Source organism: Protopterus annectens, chromosome 10.part0, assembly GCF_019279795.1.
Source record: "Protopterus annectens isolate FY-2018-M chromosome 10.part0, PAN1.0, whole genome shotgun sequence".
Lineage (NCBI taxonomy): Eukaryota > Metazoa > Chordata > Ceratodontiformes > Protopteridae > Protopterus > Protopterus annectens.
This window is the reverse complement of record NC_056744.1, coordinates 1,590,777,570-1,590,796,078: the sequence shown is the minus strand read 5'-3', so window position 1 is coordinate 1,590,796,078 and position 18,509 is coordinate 1,590,777,570. Positions and strand designations below refer to the sequence as shown.

Below are 18,509 nucleotides of genomic sequence, written 5' to 3'. Positions count from 1 at the left end.
AACAACATCTCCTCATCCTTCCTAAAAATAGCAGCCGATGGAATCACACTCCCAATTAGCATCTTAATTAACAGATCCATACTAGAATCCTATGTTCCCAAACTCTGGCGTACTGCCTTCATTCTCCCTCTTCATAAAGGAGGCAAAAATACTAACATCTCTAACTCTCGTCCTATTGTTCTTCTATCCCCTATTTCCAAGATCTTGGAAAAATGTGTCCACAACCAACTAATGCCTTTCCTAACTCAAAACAATCTTCTCACTCCTACCCAACATGGCTGACAACTTGGGCTCAGCACCATAACAGCTCTACTCTCTTTCTTAGAAACAATCAATCTAGCCTGAGACTCAGGGAACATAGTATCAATAGTTCTACTAGATCTCTCTAAGCATTTGATATGGTCTCCCATACCCACCTCCTGATTCATCTCTCAAATCTGAACCTATCTCAAAGCACCCTATCCTGGTTCTCAAGTTGCCTATCAAACAGATCCTAGGCTGTGAAATGGTGAAAAGGCACCTCACCTTTTCTACCCACCCCTACTGGTGTACCTCAGGGATCCCTCCTCGGACCAATGTTGTTCAATATTTTTATCAGCAACTTCCACTCTGCTATTCCTAATGCAAAAATCATTCAGTATGCAGATGACTCATCTCTAGATTGCTTTGCCACAAACCTCCCAGAACTTCAAAGACTCAGTCCGTCTTCTCTACTACTGAGATCTGGAAGCTTCAAAACCACCTACCTCTCAATGCAAACAGATCAAAAATTCTACTGTTCCCACCTTCAAAATCCTTCTCTTATGACAAAAACTCTTTCCTAATACTTAGTCAAAACAACTCTCATATTGAAAATGTACCCTTTGCCAAACTACTCAGTGTAACTATAGATGAACACCTAAAGTCTGACATTCACATTCAACAAAATATAAAAAAAAAAAACTACCAAAAACTAGGCATGTTATATAGAATCAATCATTTCTTCTCCTCTTCAACTAGACAAACACTAGCCTATATGTACCTCCTTCCCTCCCTAATGTGCGGTGCCTCTCTGCTAACCAACCTATCCGCCGCTCTCTCTTCTAAACTTACCACTGCCCATAGATTAATATTCAACCCAATCAATTGTCCTGCACTTTCAAAAATCCTTCACATTTATACTCCAAATAGAACTCTCAGATCTGAACACCAAAATTTAATTACTATCCATAAACCCAAATGCCCTGCTGGACAACTCCTCCTCTCATTCTCCCTAGGCAAGAAATGGAGTACTCTCCCATCCTTACTAAGGACTATGCAGAATATTGAAAACTTCAAAATTCAGCTTCACTCCTACCTTTCTTCTAAATGGAAATGCAACTGCATCCTACCAACCTAGTCAATCCTTGATGCAAAAAATCAGACATGGCATCCTAGGGTTTAAGACTTTGACAAACTTGTTTAATCTAATATGATAACTCCCATACGTTATGCTGCTTAATGTAAATATTGTAAATAGCTTTTCATTTTTCATTTTTCATCTGAAGGCTGTAATACTTTGTTAAATGTAACTGCACTCTGTAATTCACACAATAGCATATTCTCCCCAGGCCTCCATTGAAAACAGGCTCCCTGGCCCACTGGACTTCCCCGATAATCAAACTGGAAATAAATAAATAATAAATAAATACAGGCTGGTTAATGAAGGGAAGTGTGCTCAGGTTGTGATTTTTAAGGGAATGGTTAGGTTCTGTAATGAGTAGGAGTCTTTTCAATGACAGACAATATCCTTATTTTAAAATGCTATATTAGTGAACTAGGTAAGTAAGTGGATCTTTCTGTTACTGGGAGCCAATTTATTTTCTGTAGAAGAAGGCGTTGATTAATAGAGCAATAACCCACGCCTGGGTGTGGGTAAGGCTGGATTTACTCACAGTTGGTGTGGTTTGGTCACGAGGGCGAAGCCCGAGTGGCCAAACAAAGCCAACCGTGGGTAAATCCAGCATTACCCACACCCAGAAGTGGGTTTTTGCTATTATGCAATGACATTATTTAAGAAAAAAAAATTACTTTTCTTAAATAATGGCATTGTATAATGCCTCCTTGCTGCCCTTCCGCAGCTGTCTGGTATTCTGCGGCAGTTCTGATGTACTGCGCATGCATATGCCTACGCAGTACATCAGAGCTGTGGGCAAAAGCAACTGAGAAAGCAAGATCTCCGTTGCTTTTTAGAAACTGTTTTGCTATGTTAAATGGGTTTAACATAGTGAGACAGCTTTAAAAAAGCAATGGAGAATCTCTGTTGCTTTTTTAAAGCTGACTAGCTATGTTAAACCCATTTAACATAGTGAGACAGTTTAGAAAAAAGCAACGGAGAAAGCAAGATCTCCGTTGCTTTTTACAAACTGTCTCACTATGTTAAAGGAGTTTGACATAGCAAGACAGCTTTAAAAAAAGCAACGAAGAATCTCTGTTGCTTTTTTTAAAGCTGTCTCGCTATTTCAAACTCGTTTAACATAGCGAGACAGTATGAAGCAATGGAGATCTTGCGTTCTCCGTTGCTTAAAAAAAGAGTTTTAGTAATGGAAAAAGTCCGGGCGACCTGACCTTTTTTCCATTACTATAACTGATTTACAATGTGCATGCTGACCAATCAGCATGCACATATTTGAATATTAATGGGGGGGGGGGTCGTTGTATAATAGGATATTTTCCATCCTTATAATAAACTTACAATGTTTCAAGTGACAAAAATGGCATTGTAAGATGGAAATGTAAGACTGTGAATGCAAGAAATTTAAAGGAAAAATTGAGCAATCTCAAAAGTTCCTCTTTGATTTGAGAATAGGTATCTGCACCAAAAGGTGAATGGAAGATATTAAAGATAAAAAAGTAAGTGTTTCTAAGTGTTTTCTTTTCTTTTTGGATTTAAAATATAGGTATCAATGCCATAGGTCAATGCAAGATGTTTGAAGAAAAAAGTGACATTCTGAGAGCCTTTTTGTTGTATTTAGAATATACATATCTGTACCACAAGTGAGTTAACCTCCTTTAATTGCTGTAGGCCAAATATAGCAAGTAGTACTATCACAGCATTTGTAAAAGACTACTTAAAAGAAAATACTTCTAGAGATGGACATTTTGCTTATAAAAACTGCAGGTAAGAAATCAGAATTCAGTATAATCAGGTGTTATATATCCCTTTCTGTGACCTCAAGCCTGCATGGAAACTACCTTCATTTATTACAACAAAAACAAAAGGCAATAACATGCTCATTGGAGACTTGTATCACCCACTGATACAGACAATGACCACACCAATGACAAATGTTGACAAATATTACTAGATTTCATTACTATAAATATCTTAGAACAAACTAGTCATACTACAGGGGTAGCAACATACTTGATAGTATACTAATCAGTTGTTTATTCATTTTTCTCCCCAACACTTTTCCCCTCACTGTTACATATTGACATAATGCTTTGGTGTTTAACCTAAGAATTGGTGCCTACAAACTAGGAAGCATTTCCTCCTTTTTAAATCTGCTAAAATATTATTATGATGCTAAATGACAATCACATTGCACAAGAAGAAGCTTGTAATACTTGTAAGGACATTATTAAATGCAGAGTACAAAAAATGTATACTGCTGAGAAATAACTATACTGGCCATCTAGATAACAAACCATGATGGCAGAACTACAGAATCAGTAAACTATACATCAGTGAAAAAAGATAATATATCAGTTTCAAAAACAGTCCTAACCTAGGTGGTTCCATCATAGAGAGGGATCTGTCCATGTCTGCAGCTCAGATAACCCGGAATTGATTAGTGATCTGGCCAAGGCAGAAACTGTCACCCATTCTAATGAAGAAGAGAGACTGCTAGATTCAATGCTGCACTGACATCTTTTAGAGGATGAGTGTCAAAGAAGGGACCACCATCAGCAGCTGTGCCCTGTCAGGAGATCTTGCCAATCAGAGTACATGCCATCCAGACTAAGCATGGAAGCACATACACACTGGGCTGATATTAATATTGTGACCATGTCTCACAGCTGCTGTGTAAATATGGGGTTATACCACATCTAAAAGTGTCCTCTATTACTTCTTAGATAATGTAACTCTCTTCTAAGGGCTTAAGTCCCTCATCAATGACACAGTTGAAAGAATGAATCGGCTTCAAAGTATTTCACCTCTCAGGTGCCACTAGGGAGTTTGTGAGTCAGGAGAAGGAATGCATTGATGCTGGCAAGCAAGAGGGGATACAAAAAAATTACTAAAAATCCTAACTGATTAAACACATACTGCTAAAACAAATCACAGAAAGACCTAACTAAAATGATCAAGCTGATGAGATTGGAGTAGAAAGCTTGCTAGCAGCTAAACCAGAGGGCTACAGAAAGGCTGTTCTTCAGCTGTGTCAGAAAAGTAAAGAGGAAACAGTAGACATACTACTTTTAGTACATAGCAGAGTACTCTTATGATCCCCAGTTAAAAGTGAGTAATGACAAGCAAATTTTATGCCAGCTTCAAAAATGTCTATGGCTGTAAGTACTGAACTGTTATAATATACATTAAAGATGACCCCCCCTTCTCCCACCTTAACAAATGAAATAATAACCAAAGCATTAAGAAATATTTTGAACACCAGTGCCATGTTGCTTGGTAGTCTTCTTTGCAGTTTCCTACATGATATATAGAGCAACCTACTAAAAACCCTACAAATTCTTGCTAATAAATGTGTTAAAACTGTACGTGTTTTGGAAGTCTGGCCTTAAACTACAGTTGTTCTAAAGTATAACAGAGGTATTACATGAGCCCTAAACATTACAGGGCAATCAGCCTTAACATAACTTCCTGCAAATGCAAATAGCAGATAATAACTGAGTTTATCCTAAAAGCACTGATGACATTGCATTAACAGATTCAGAACAGTATGGTTTTCTTAACAGAAGAAACTCCCTACTTAATATGGTGACAATAACACTGGTAACACCGGGCAATGGACTGATCATACATTCATTAGCAAGGGCACCAGAACTTGTCAGAGATTTGGGATGCATGGCTAGGCTTAAAAAGGCTATTGTGGTCAATATCCTAATAAAAATCTGTGAACCTATATGCCCATGAACCTATGAAACATAGTGACATATACTGTCAACTTTCTGAATGACTAGCACTAATACTTTAGAAACTTCACAGTTTGTGGGTCTTTGTCCCTGATAATCTTTGGTTTGGTTTCTGATTTTTAAAGAAGAGGGTAATGGCTATGAACTAAGAAATAATTAGATGATTATGATGGTGATATGTGTTCGAGAAATGCATGGCAAGAAATTCACCTTGAGTGAAGCTCAAGAGGTGAGTCGACATCCACGTTGAGAACAATAACTTCATGAGTTATGATTGGAAAGCCGTTTCCATAATTCTTTGTAGTGCATGGAGCTTTACCTGCTCTGAGGTACTAAATAAGTTAACAAAAAAAAATGTAGTTCTAGCAAGTGTTTTACAGCTTAGAAAGCCATAATACACTAAATGTGGCAATACAGAGTGTGGCAACCAGAGAAGAACATCAGGTAACCAGTAAACATTTCATTTGGATTTCAAAAAGTCTGAATGAAGCACGTAATGGCTTTCCGATGCTCTTCTGTTGTGGTGTTGTGATCACTGCATGAGATTAGTGCTTAACTGAACTGAGGGGAGGCTTACAAATTGTTAAAACTTTTCTGACCTCAGAAAGGTGCCTAATGATCCTGCCTTTTCCTGATTTCAGAGTGTAACAGTGGCTCTCCATGCATTACAATTACTGCCACTAAGGATGCTCAAATACTTTAAGGTTGTTTAAATAAAATCAGTACTTGATGGAGCATCAGCAGTTTCAGTCTGACTGCCACCACACTGATTACAAAATTAATGGGAAGACAAATTAGGAAAAACAATTAAAGATGTGGAAAACATTATAGACAGCACCCAAAGTCAGAATTACTAACTCTGCAGCACTCATCATAGCCAAAGAAAGCTATGGCGGAAAATCATTTTATCCCATATACATCTTTGAAGATACCACCTAGAGAAAATAATAGCATATTCTATAGCTTAAAAACAAACTATGTGACTCAACTCTTGAAAACTCAGTAATAAATAAAATACAGGGGTTAGAGCACATGAACAATTCTGACTATGGGAAATGTCCCTGCTTTCTCTATACTACTGACTAGTTAGAGGGCACCTGTGCTTTGCTTATAAGCCAAGTCTGACCCAATGCCATTTGAAAACTTGCACTTAGGGCAATATCTGTGGAGTTAACTCAAAATTCTAGGTAACCTACCACTCTACTAAATAAATTTAACTAGTATTGCACTATTACTTAACTAGTCTGTGTGTAACTCAGATTTGCTTGTATGCTGTCACAGTATTACATATCAACTGCGCATCATTCTGGAACCTTACACAATTTTAACAGGTGATGTTGGTAGTCTAACTTTGTTAAACAGGTGTGCAAATTGTCAAAGTGTATTGCTACACTTTTTCATGCATCCTTGTTTTATAGGCCCATAGGTGTATACTAGACTAATGACCACAGGGGGCTTCTTAAGTCTAGCTGTACAACTGAAATGTAGCTGACAAGTTTTGGGACCTTAACAGGTCTTGGTCTTGGACAGGGCTAGGGCTTGAAGGGTCAAGCATTTACAGATTGCCTCTGTCCTTTGGAGTAATAGGTGTCATACCAGGGTACATTTGCCCATCTACTGGCCCAATTTGTACTCAGACTTGATTAGGAGAGAGCTCTGGTTCACATGGATGGGAAGTCTTTGCTAAAGAAGGGGTATTCTCTGAGACACATATCTGTCCCTCCAACATGTCCTATTTCTCTCACAAGCAAATTTAAGTCTTAGAGCAGGTATTTCTAATGCTGTTTGTTTTGCAGATATGCAGAAGGTCCATTAGTACAAAATCCAAGGATTCATTATATACCAGGCATAGGTCACCTCACAACAGTCTGTAAGGAGACTGAGTACAGGGGTAGGGCTTTGAGGCAATCCATGTAGGGAAAGTTGCTTGCAATGCAGTTGTCCAGGTCCATACTAAGAAGGGCATTGTACTCAATGATAGGTCTGATAAGAGACAAATACAGTGGAACAATGGCATACTTGGGCCTAAATACCCTTGCTTAAAGGTTCCATAACTTCAATGCCCTGACTACTGCAGGCTTATGTCGAAAAATGAAGTGGTAGTAAAAGGTTGGATAAAGGTTGATCTAACACGAGAAAAGGTTACAACAATAAAATGAAGATCAAACAGCACAGCTCAAATGAATAGCTTTGAAGTAAATTTGGTCTGTTGAAGTGTCTTTTGAATTAGGTGTGAAAGCACTTACCGTATTATTCCTGTGTTAATAAACATGTGTTTTATTCATTTAACCTGTGCTGGTTGATCTTCATTTTACTACTGTAAGAGTATGATGGTCGAAGACCAAGTTACTGTCTACTTGCATCCCCAAATCCACGACTGCTGGATCTACTGTTAGGGGTGTGTTATCAATTACATAGTTTCCAGGGGTGGCAGACCATTCCATGGCACTGAGTTTTTGGCTGTGGCTCTGACACCAGTTATTTGTCTGAGTCAACCCTTCTTGGAGGATAGTTGTATTTTTGGGGAATTTTATGACTGCACCTAGTTTGCAATTATCAGTAAACTTTGTCAGCCAAAGGCTCTTGATGTTGTCATTGATTTCAGAGAAGTAGATGCCAAAAGGATGGATCCAGCACAGAGCCCTCAGGAACTCCATTAATGACTAGCATCTTTGTGGAAGTGGACTCCCCCATCCTAACTTCTAGGGTCCTATCTGAGAACCACCTGGCTATCCATTGGTTGACATAGGGGTTTATACCTAACTCCATGAGTCTGTCTATAATGCCCAAGTTGGGTATAATATCACATACCTTGGCTTGGTCAAGGTAGGCAGTATGTACCATTTTGCCCTCATCAGTTGCCTTGGCGACCTTCTCAAAGAATCCTGCCAGGCTGAACAGGTATGATATGGATTGGATCCAGCATCTGAAGATTTAATTATTAATCATTTTCATAATAATTCTTTCCATGCATTTGCATATGAGACTAGTCAAGCTTATGGGTCTGTAACTCTGGGGTCCATAGATGGCCCACCTTTATGCAGAGGGTTGACTGTTGCAGTTCTCCATTCAAATGGCATGAAGTCTGTCTGTAGGATATGGTTAAATAGTGATTCTATTGTTCCAGATAGGTCATGCTTCATACTATTAGGAGACTTCTGGGATATTATTAGGGCCCGCTGATGTGGTATTCTTGGTCTTGGAGAGTGCATTGAGAACCTGTGCCTTAGTGATAGTTGGAGAGTTAAATTTGGTGGTGTTTCCAAAGAAGTAGGGGGGTGGGGGGTAAAATTACAGCTGAATTGTTGGCCGATAGATTTGCTGTATCTTTTGGCTCAGAGTAGGTGGATCCATTTGCAATTAGTTCTGCACATTGTTGTGGACTGCCTTTGAGGTTATGGACATAGCTAAAGAAAACCTTATGGTTGCCCTTGACCTGGGAGGCTGTTTTTAACGTATATTTGGCTTTGGTAGACTACATTTGTCCTCTGAGTTACTAATTTAGATTCATGAAAGAATTTCTATTCTGCTGGGCATTGCACATCCTCATTTTTGTCATGCCTTTCTCACTTTTGTTTTACAACCTATTTACATTTGGATTCCGCCACTGCAGTTTGTTTTTTGTGTTTCTTATGTGTTTATTCCTGGAAGGCTCAGCTGTCTCTATGTCTATTGACATGATTGTACAGTGTCTCTGTAAACAATTCTGCTTAGGTAGCAGTGTTCTCAGAGTTGGGGGGGGGGGCTTGAAATTTTGTAAGGTTATCACTTAATAGTAAGAAGTTTGCCCTAGGAACATTGTTCCTAAATGTTACAGGGTTAGCAGGTACTCAAAGTTTTATTTTTATTTTAAAGGAGATAGCTATATGGTCCGAACTCACCAGAAAGGACATTAAACTAGCAGGGGTGCAGTGTTCTCCCATGTTAGTAAGGACCAAATCAAGTATGCTGTTGCGGGTCTATATTAGAACATTAAAGTTTCAAAACTTCGAATGTTCTAATATCGACCCGTATTCAGCAAATGCTGAAAATATTGAAGCTACAGAAAAATTTATTTTTTCCTAGGGAAAGAATTTGGCTGTCCATTTCTGTTGCTTTGGTATTTTCAGTGCTGTGGTGGAAAGTTATGGGTCGGATTCAGGTAAGTGTGCGACTGAGTGCAGGTTAGGTTAGTTAGGGTTAGGGTGTGGGTTAGGTATATGTGCGATTGTGTGGTCGTGAGGGTTAGGGTGGGTTAGGTGAGTTAGGGTTAGGGCGCGCTGTGGTGGAAAGTTATGGGTCGGGTTCAGGTAAGTGTGCAATTGAGTGCAGGTTAGGTTAGTTAGGGTTAGGGTGCAGGTTAGGTAAGTGTGTGATTGTGTGGACGTGAGGGTTAGGGCAGGGTAGGTGAGTTAGGGTTAGGGCGCAGGTGAGGTGAGTGTGCGATAGTGACGGACCTTAGGGTTAGGGTTTGGGTTATGGTAAGTGGATAGTTAGTGGTGTATGTATAGTTTAGTGCAGGGTTAGGTGTAAGATTTTAGGTGTATGTGTGTGGATTGCTGTTTTTTGGCGTGCTTGTGTTGTGTGTATGTGTTTTGGAACAGCAAATTTTTTCCCTAGGAAAAAAATTCACTGTTCTGTATGTTCGATGTTTTCAGCTTTCGCTGAATAAGGGTCGATATTAGAACATTCGAAGTTTTGAAACTTCGATGTTCTAATATAGACCCATTGTTGCGTCTAGTTGGCATATAAACTATTTGATTCAGGTGTGTGTGTGTTAACAAAATCCAGGAATCTCTGGGCCTGCACAATTCAGGTAATTTATACTTCCCAATTATAGTAGGGCAGTTAAAGTCACCCATGAATATGGTATTGAGTTGAATGGTGACTGACACTGGTAAGTTTAAGTAAGTGTCATAGATTTTCTGGGCCATAGAGTAGGACCTGTAGCTTGCAAGGATGTGGTATGGGACTTTGCCTATAGTGATTTGGACATGGAAAAGGTCAACCTCATCATCCTTTTTAACCAGTCTTGTTTTTTATGTAAATTGAGACACCTCCACCTTTAGTACCTGCTTGTACAGTAACTGGTCTAAATGGATGGAAGGCATTATAGCCCTGCACTACTGGGGTGCTACCAGCAGCTTTAAACCATGTTTTGGTAAATGCACAAATGCCTGCGTTCTCCAAAGTGAGAAGAGCTTGGAGGTTATTATTTAAGTTCCTGGCATTGAGCATTAATGCTTTTAGGATTGGTTTTGCTATGCAGGAATATTTGTCAGTTTGGCACTGTCTAAAAAAGGCACCAAGGGGGAGGACAAAGGTTTAGCCAATACTCAAAAGCCTAGAGAAGATGGGTGCAGACCATCCCTGGCAAAGCAACACAATCTGTTGATCATATCCTCCCATAAATACTGTGTCCCATTGGGGTTACATCAAAAACCAAGCCAATTATTAAATGTTATGAAGTGTTATTTAATTATTTATGTGTTCATATTGTGGTGTCATTCTTGGAGAAAGTAGCATGCTGGTTAATGCCAGGATCATACTGGCTTGGTAGACATAAACCAGGAGCTCCACCATGTCTCTGTTTATGCAGTACAGGGAGGTATAGCTCAGGTATTTTACACCCAGATGGACTATGATAGAGTGATACTGGTTCACAGAAGTGTAGTTGGCTTCTGAGGCTCTTGGCCCTGATGTCTGTACTACTGCCCTGCTTCCCCAGCTCTTCATTTGAAGAACAAGGTTTGTGATGTAGTGGTTGGTGCTAGTGATATGCAGAGGCCAACCCGCAAACCAGGTTCTGTTTTTACATCCCACCTCTCCTCAGCTGAGGGGCATTTAAAAACATCTGTGATCAAGTACCTGGGGGCTCCTGAAATATAGAAGCCAGTCATGTCCCATTTTTGTGGCCTGTCTCTGACCCTTCTTCCTCAGATTATACTTTGAAAAAAAATTGTTTTTTTTACCCCTTGAAACTGTAGCAAAACACTTGCTACAAATATAGCAAGCAGTCGCTACAGTTTATACTATGCAGGGATCACTACAGTATTCAGATGTTAATACAAAAGAGAGAAATTATTTTTTAATTCTTCTTCTTCTTCTTCTTTCGGCTGCTCCCATTAGGGGGTCACCACAGCAAATCAGCTGTTTCTATTTCTTCCTGTCCTCTGCATCTTGCTCTGTCACACCAACCACCTGCATGTCCTCTCTCACCACATCCATAAACCTTATCTTAGGCCTTCCTCTTTTCCTGTTACCTGGCAGCTTCATCCTTAGCATCTTTTTCCCAATATACTCTGCATCTCTCCTCAGCACATGTCCAAACCAACGTAATCTTGCCTCTCTATTATTGTTATCATTATTAATATTATTATTATTATTATTATTTGAAATTTTGCTACATTCAGTTTCTACCCTGCAAGGAGCACTACAGCACTAAGACTGTAGTTAAAAGAGAGAGAGAGAGAGAGAGAGAGAGAGATAGAAAGAAACACTTTTTTTCTTTTAAGCTGTATCAATTAACTGTTACAGTTGTAGAAAGTAGTTGCTAAAGTTAATTTATACCAAACAGGGAGCACTACAGTATTCAGGTTTGACTGCAAATGCAATGCTGGCTTTTAAAATCTGGTATGACTCAAGAGCGATCAGCATAAAATGGCCAAAGTTGCGCCCCCTGACACTTTGCATTTGGGGCACTTGTCCCCTTCACCCCACCCTAGCTATGTTACTGCTGATACTTGCAATCTAATAACCTGAGTGCATATGTGATTTGGCAGATCCTGGCCCCTGATAGCTAACTATGACTCTTTCCTTACTTATCCTGGTAAGTGAGACATCTGTGTGTTTCACAATGGAGTCTCCTATGACCAAAATGTTGGGTTGTGTGGTTATATGCCTTACGGGCTTAAAAGTTGAGACATTGTGGGAAGTACCAGTATGTGTCTACAGGTTGCTGAGGGTATTTTAGAGTGCAGTGTTTAGGAAATTTTTGTTGTTTCCAGATATTATATAAGAGCCTCAGCTATGTGAGTCTGTGCATCTGGTCCTTACTATGTGAGGTGGGTGCTGTGTGTGTGTGTGTGTGTGTGTGTGTGTGTGTGTGTGTGTGTGTGTGTGTGTGTGTGTGTGTGTGTGTGTGTGTGTGTGTGTTACTCAGAATCTGTTTGCTATTATAGGCACTTGTATGTGAGAGTCTTGCCTCCAGTGACTTTGTATGACTCCATTTCTCACATACTGTATTCATTTGTTGGAGAATTAGGTGGCTGTCAATATACATGAGGCAACTGCTGCATTGCCTGAGTATGCCCATGTCCACCAGTCCAGCTACAGAGATGACAGGGAAGGACATCTTCATGTATACAGATCATTATTATGTGTTCTGCAAGAGGATTGTGTTGAAGACGTTTACAGCTGCCTAGCATTGTTGATGTAGGAGTGTAGATTCCTGTCAAGACTGCCTAAAACCAAACTGGAAGGGTGGGTGATTTTACAGGGGCAGAAAGTCTTAAAACAAAGAGCCTAGCTCTCTGCCTATTTAATCACCACTCTTTGGGATTTCAAATAGTGAATTTTAGCTCAGAAGCTATCTGTTACCCTCTCCTGCTACAAGAGAGCAGAGCAAAGACTTCTTAATGTAAAAACACTGTCTGGATGCTTAAAAAACAGAACCTAGTCAAGGTACAGCTAACAAACCAGCCAAAAGTGCAGGAAGAGACAGCAACATTTAAAGCAATTAAGTGGAGCAAGAAATATAGCAAATAAGCAGAGATATCAAGCAGCACAAGTAATAAACAATGTAAAGTGCAATTAAGAGCTGCAGTTTTAGATACTCAGATCTGGATGGATCTCAATTCAACACAACAGTGAAATGCAATATAAACAGCATATGGAATTCAACAGCAAAACTCCATAAAATGCACAAATATTACTTATCCCTATTGAGAACATTTAAACAAATTTAACTGCATCATTATTGCTGCACCTCTGAAATTCTTAATGTGATATATATATATATATATATATATATATATATATATATATATATATGTCAGCAACAGTCTGGGAAATTTAAGGGATCTTCTACTGAACTACTCAAGAATTGCTATAACAGCAAAACGATACATCACTACAATTTTCAAAACTCAGTTACCACTCCATGCATACATGCGTGCATATAATCAGATGGAAATTGAAACCTAGTATCCTTAACAGAGGTGTGTGCTGTTACCTAATTTAAAATATGTTTAATGTTATTGTGCACTTCTTCAGTTCTAGAACTGTATCCTTGTCATGTTCTATTTTAATTGTACTGTTCTAAAATGCACTACATTTTAATATGTAATTATTATATTGCCTCTTTCTTTTATCAGTAATTCAAAGCAGTGGTTGAAATAGGAACTTTGGGATCAGCCCAATATTCCAATCAATGAAGTAGCTAACTTACTGACTAACTGAATATAATGCAATGTCTTCTAATAATTCACATAAGGCTATTGACTTGTGATTTACAACAATGATAACAACAAGGACATACTTTTCCAGACCACACCTCTCAACTTATTTGCTCAAGAATTCTAGGCAAAGCCAAACATAATGGAGAACAAAGGTCCAAAATCAGACATAATTTTTAAACATTACTCTAGTTCACTTAAAAAAATTAATAGAACGCCATGTTTTGCATTTTCTGAACAGTAAGAATTATCATACTCTAATATCTTGCATTATTGACTGACTGTAATTTCTAACGATTTACCAGAAAATTAAAAAACTGTATGAGAGTGAGGGCAAAAAATATGAGAAAAAATTAGGAACATTCTGCAAACGTGGAGAGATGAAAGGTATGGTCTAAACTAAAATTCAGCTCAAATTTTGAGACATGGATAATGATGAGAGGCTTTGAATGCAGCATTGTCTTAAGGAAAGTATGGAACACAACCACTGGTGGCAGTAAACAGCCCTTCACTGCCATTGAGAGTATGGGTGTAGCTGAAGGTTCATTTCTGAGGAGGAACAGTCTACTAAATATAGCTAACAATCAACAATGGAATACAAGGAAAGGGATTCAATCTGTGCTTAATACCCAGATGGTTAATTGGGTAATTCCCTCATTTCTTAGTGTAGGTGGCCTAGAAGGAACACTTTCATAGTGTTAAGACATTTTCTACAAATGCTACCCACCTCACCATCACCACAGACCACAGACTCAACACTCAGAGGAATCACTGCATCCCTGAGCCCCATAATCATTAATAAACTTGCTATATGGAGGGAACATGCCTATTTAATCCATTTCCAGCATTCTCTAGAAGGAGGTGAGGGAGGGGGTGCACTACATGCTGCTCAAAGGAAGGGAGCCAGATCAGTTGTAGTTAGTAAGTTGCAATCTTAGTCATGCTAACTGTGTATATCATCAACTTGTTCAACATCTAGAAAGCTTTATAACTTACATCTAGAAAGCAAAAGGTGATCAGTTTGCATCTTGAGTGATACATGAAAGATCCAGTAATAGAAGTATAGTCCACTAGACATACCTGTGACTGACAATAGAAACCACCCTCTCATGTATTTTAGGTGTATCCTACTGAGGTAGCCTGTCACCATATTAATTTTCTTCAAAGTGTGAACAATCAACATTTCTAGCAATAGTCCAGTGCCCTTTCACAAAGTTTCAAGGTTAATGACAAGTTTTCATGCTGCCCCCCCCCCCCTTCATTTATATCCACCAACATGAGACTGAATCTTTAACTGCCTTGCAGATAAGTTTCTCTAGATATAAATGATGTTTGTTTGGGAAATGTGCTGCTGGGGGACTGGGAGTCTCTGAGCCCATAAATCTCCTAGATTTACTCCCTGTCTCAGTATGAAGCATTCTGCTAACAGTGCCTTATAGAGGTAATCAATGTTACAGGGCAGCTCTCCTCTGTAGACTTCTTCAGGGTCCACCCAGAACAGAAGTAACTCATAAGTTGAAGAAAAGATTAGCAGAAGCTCATTTAATTCCCTTTTGAGTTAGTTGCTACATGACCCAGGCAAATATTCAGCAGATTTAATGGACCAATTTGCTTACCCAGTCAACAGACAAACAAATAAACAATAAATAATACTACACAGTAATGTTATTTACAACAGCATTAACTTAATTTCTTTCTCAGAATAAGAAAAAAAATAATACCTTTAACAAATCCATTATGACAAGTTGATTAAAAACTTGTCATATAGAAACTTGTCAACTGAAAAAGTTCAAGTGCAGACCACACAAAGCCTAGACAGCAAAACACAGCTGATAACTTTTTCTTTTTTTTTTCTTTTTCAGGAGGCAAGTTTCCACCTCCTGTAAAAACTACATGCAGAGAACTGTGTCCCCATACTGCCCTACTTATACATAACACTCCATAATTACATAACCATGAGGAAAGAGAAACTCCATTTTAAAGGTGAAAACAATAACTGCACAGAATGCACTTTTACAGACAGTTCATCTTATAGCAAATATAACTGGGAAAACCTAACTTCAGGGAAATGGAGGACCTAAGTTCAAGGAAATGGGATTCAGAAGCGAAAGGCCAACAAACAGCTTATCTTTCATATGAAAGATAACTATTTCAGGATGCATTCAGGAAGACCTTAAGCATTTACATTGGTTACATATGGTTGATTTTTATATATGGCACCAACCTTTTCTCATGAATTTGTGAAAACTCTGGTCAAGCAAACCAGAAGGCATAGTGCTGTAGTTTGCCATTGGATTTTTCTTCATTGAAGAGAATGAAGTGTGCTCAATGATCTTGCTAATCACATGGTCTGGCAGATCCTTTTCTAGAAACTTCATCACTTTTCTAATTTCTTGTTCAGGGTTCTGCAAGACAAAACAGTCATTATCAAATTAATAGATAAAATGTTTTGCATCATCATTCCTAACAACATTTGGTTTCTTCCACAATTACCTGTTTGTAGAACTGATAACACTGTTTCAGCACCACAAATAGTCTTTATGCACCAAACCATGGCAAAGTGTGTAGACGAAGCTGTGTTATTGGAGCTGCTTAACCACACCATATAATAATACCTTTGAATAGGGTGTAGGGGTTATTGTAGTTTTTGGAAGGTGTATTATAGTCTGTTTATATTCCAGTGCATACTTCATTTCAAAAATCATGACATGACTTGCTGGGGTCTTGTGCTGTTGGTGAAACCTGGATGCACTCCATTTACAAGGGTCTCAGCATGGCAGGTGAGTATGTGTAGATGTTGTGTAGCATGAAGTCAGAAGCAATGTGTACACTTCATGGTGACCTTTCCACTTTGACAGACAGCCCTACAATGATGTTTTTGGATGAAGATATGTGGCATGGTCGGCTGTCACTGTGGCATCGCTGGATGATAATAACATATTCTGGGGAAAAACGTATGTTAACTAGCCATGTGCTTTCCCACAAAACTGCCTGCAGTAAGGCATTTATGCAGCTGCATGACTGAGAGAATCAGTCAGGTGTGTAACTTAGCACAGCTGCACCTGGCCACTCATCAGTGGTAATGAACATGGCCAAATGGTCATGTTAATCCATCATGCCATGGAGTTTAATGGTCAGAGTTATGGTGTGTGTGAGTCTATGTGTATGTGAAGGGTTGCATGTATGGGTGTATATGTGGTCTGGCTGTGAGGTAGCAGTAGTGTGACCAGTGAGGTAGTAGGTCAGGTTTTGTGTGTGTGTGTGTGTGTGTGTGTGTGTGTGTGTGTGTGTGTGTGTGTGTGTGTGTGTGTGTGTGTGTGTGTGTGTGTGTGTGTGTATGTGTGGGCTGGGTGGTGTGGCTTTCATACTTTTTTACACACACCTAGACTAACAAGCAAAGCTGGCAACATTGGATGGGGTGAACACTAGCTACCAGAGACAATTGTGATGAGGAGTGACGGAGAGAGCACTTCTCACCAAGGAAATGTGAGACATGGTACCAGAGAAACATTAATACCTGAGATTACACTATAATCTCATGCCTTAACAGTACTTAGACATAATGTAAGTTAGGAATCTCTAGACACCAGAGTTACTTATACTGTAATCTTAAAGGCACTAAATTTAAAACAAAAATAAAGTGAAGGAGGGAATCACTACCCACCAGAGATAACCATTTAGCCACATGCCTTAATGACATTTAGGGATAGGAGGAACAGCAGACAGCAAGGAAAACTCTTGAAAATTGCACCTTAATGGCTGCTAAATATAATGCGGGCTGGAAGGGAATACTACATACCAGGTATACTCTATATATTGTGTCTTAAATGTGTATAATAAAAAAAATGTTGCAGGGAACCACTAGATAGCAGGGATACATCCCAGTAGCATGCTGTATAGGCACTAAAGAGGATTCCAACCCTTACCCCTCACTGGGAAATTAGTCCTCTGCACCACCGCTGGATATGATAAGTACAATGTAAAACAAACGAAGAGTTAGAAAATGTAAAGTTCAAAGGACGTGAAATGACTTTCATACGTGCACTCTCACCACAAAAAAAAAAAATGGCTTTAGCCCACTGCATTAACTGAGAAGTTAGGTCATTATTTTTTTTAACATATAGTGAGGATTTCTGCAAAATTCAATGCCTGTACCAGTTTGTGATGTAGAAGAGAGACAGGGAGAAGGAACATTAAGTTTACCTCTCAACCTTGTAGTGCAAGAAATCATAATAAAGCCAAATGCAATGGTGGGGCAAAATTAGTGATGGAGTTTAACTAGTCTTCTTACAAACTTATAAAGTCACTAGTACAACAAAAATGTATGGTGTTACTGACTGATTGTAATTATCAGTGATTTACATGAGCAGGAAGGAGACATAGGATCATAGGATCATAGGCAGTTACTAGGCTATTGGTTCTGAGGCCCTTATAAGTCTAGCCAAGAGTTTAGCCCATGTTTAGACAAATCAGCACCCAATGCCCCTGTCCTGCAGGGACATGGGTGGAATCCCAGGCAACTTGGGAACAGATATAGGATATGTGGTGTGAGAGTGTATTTGTGCATGTGTGGTGTGTGTGTGTGTGTGTGTGTGTGTGTGTGTGTGTGTGTGTGTGTGTGTGTGTGTGTGTGTGTGTGTGTGTGGGATAATGAATAAGGAGGTACCTGTGCTATCATAATGCATCCGCTGCCACTGTTAACAACTGCAGGAAAGTGTTGATCTGCACTTGTGGACGTTAATGGTGATTTAAAGACATGAAAATTAGCCAATAATGTGGTCCTACTCCATTACAGTCAATGTGTCTCTGATTTTCAAACAAACTACATTGAGTAAACAGGACCTTTTCACGCAGCACTTAATGTGAGTGGCGGGGTTATTTCTAAATCCCCTAGTGAGTGTGTAGGAAATGCTGTGCTCTTTGTGTTCTTCAACATGTGAGTTGATAATTTTCCAGCAG

The 18,509-nt window shown here is 39.1% G+C and overlaps 1 protein-coding gene across 1 annotated transcript in view; it reads right to left on the bottom strand.

The window, feature by feature from the left end:
• The window catches only part of LOC122812862 (sulfotransferase 1C1-like), a 164,739-nt gene that overhangs the window by 18,916 nt on the left and 127,314 nt on the right, over nt 1-18,509 (bottom strand). The window contains exon 6 of the mRNA XM_044084904.1: nt 15,775-15,955. Within this exon, the coding sequence (XP_043940839.1) occupies nt 15,775-15,955 (181 nt within the window). The remainder of the gene's footprint in view (nt 1-15,774; nt 15,956-18,509) is intronic.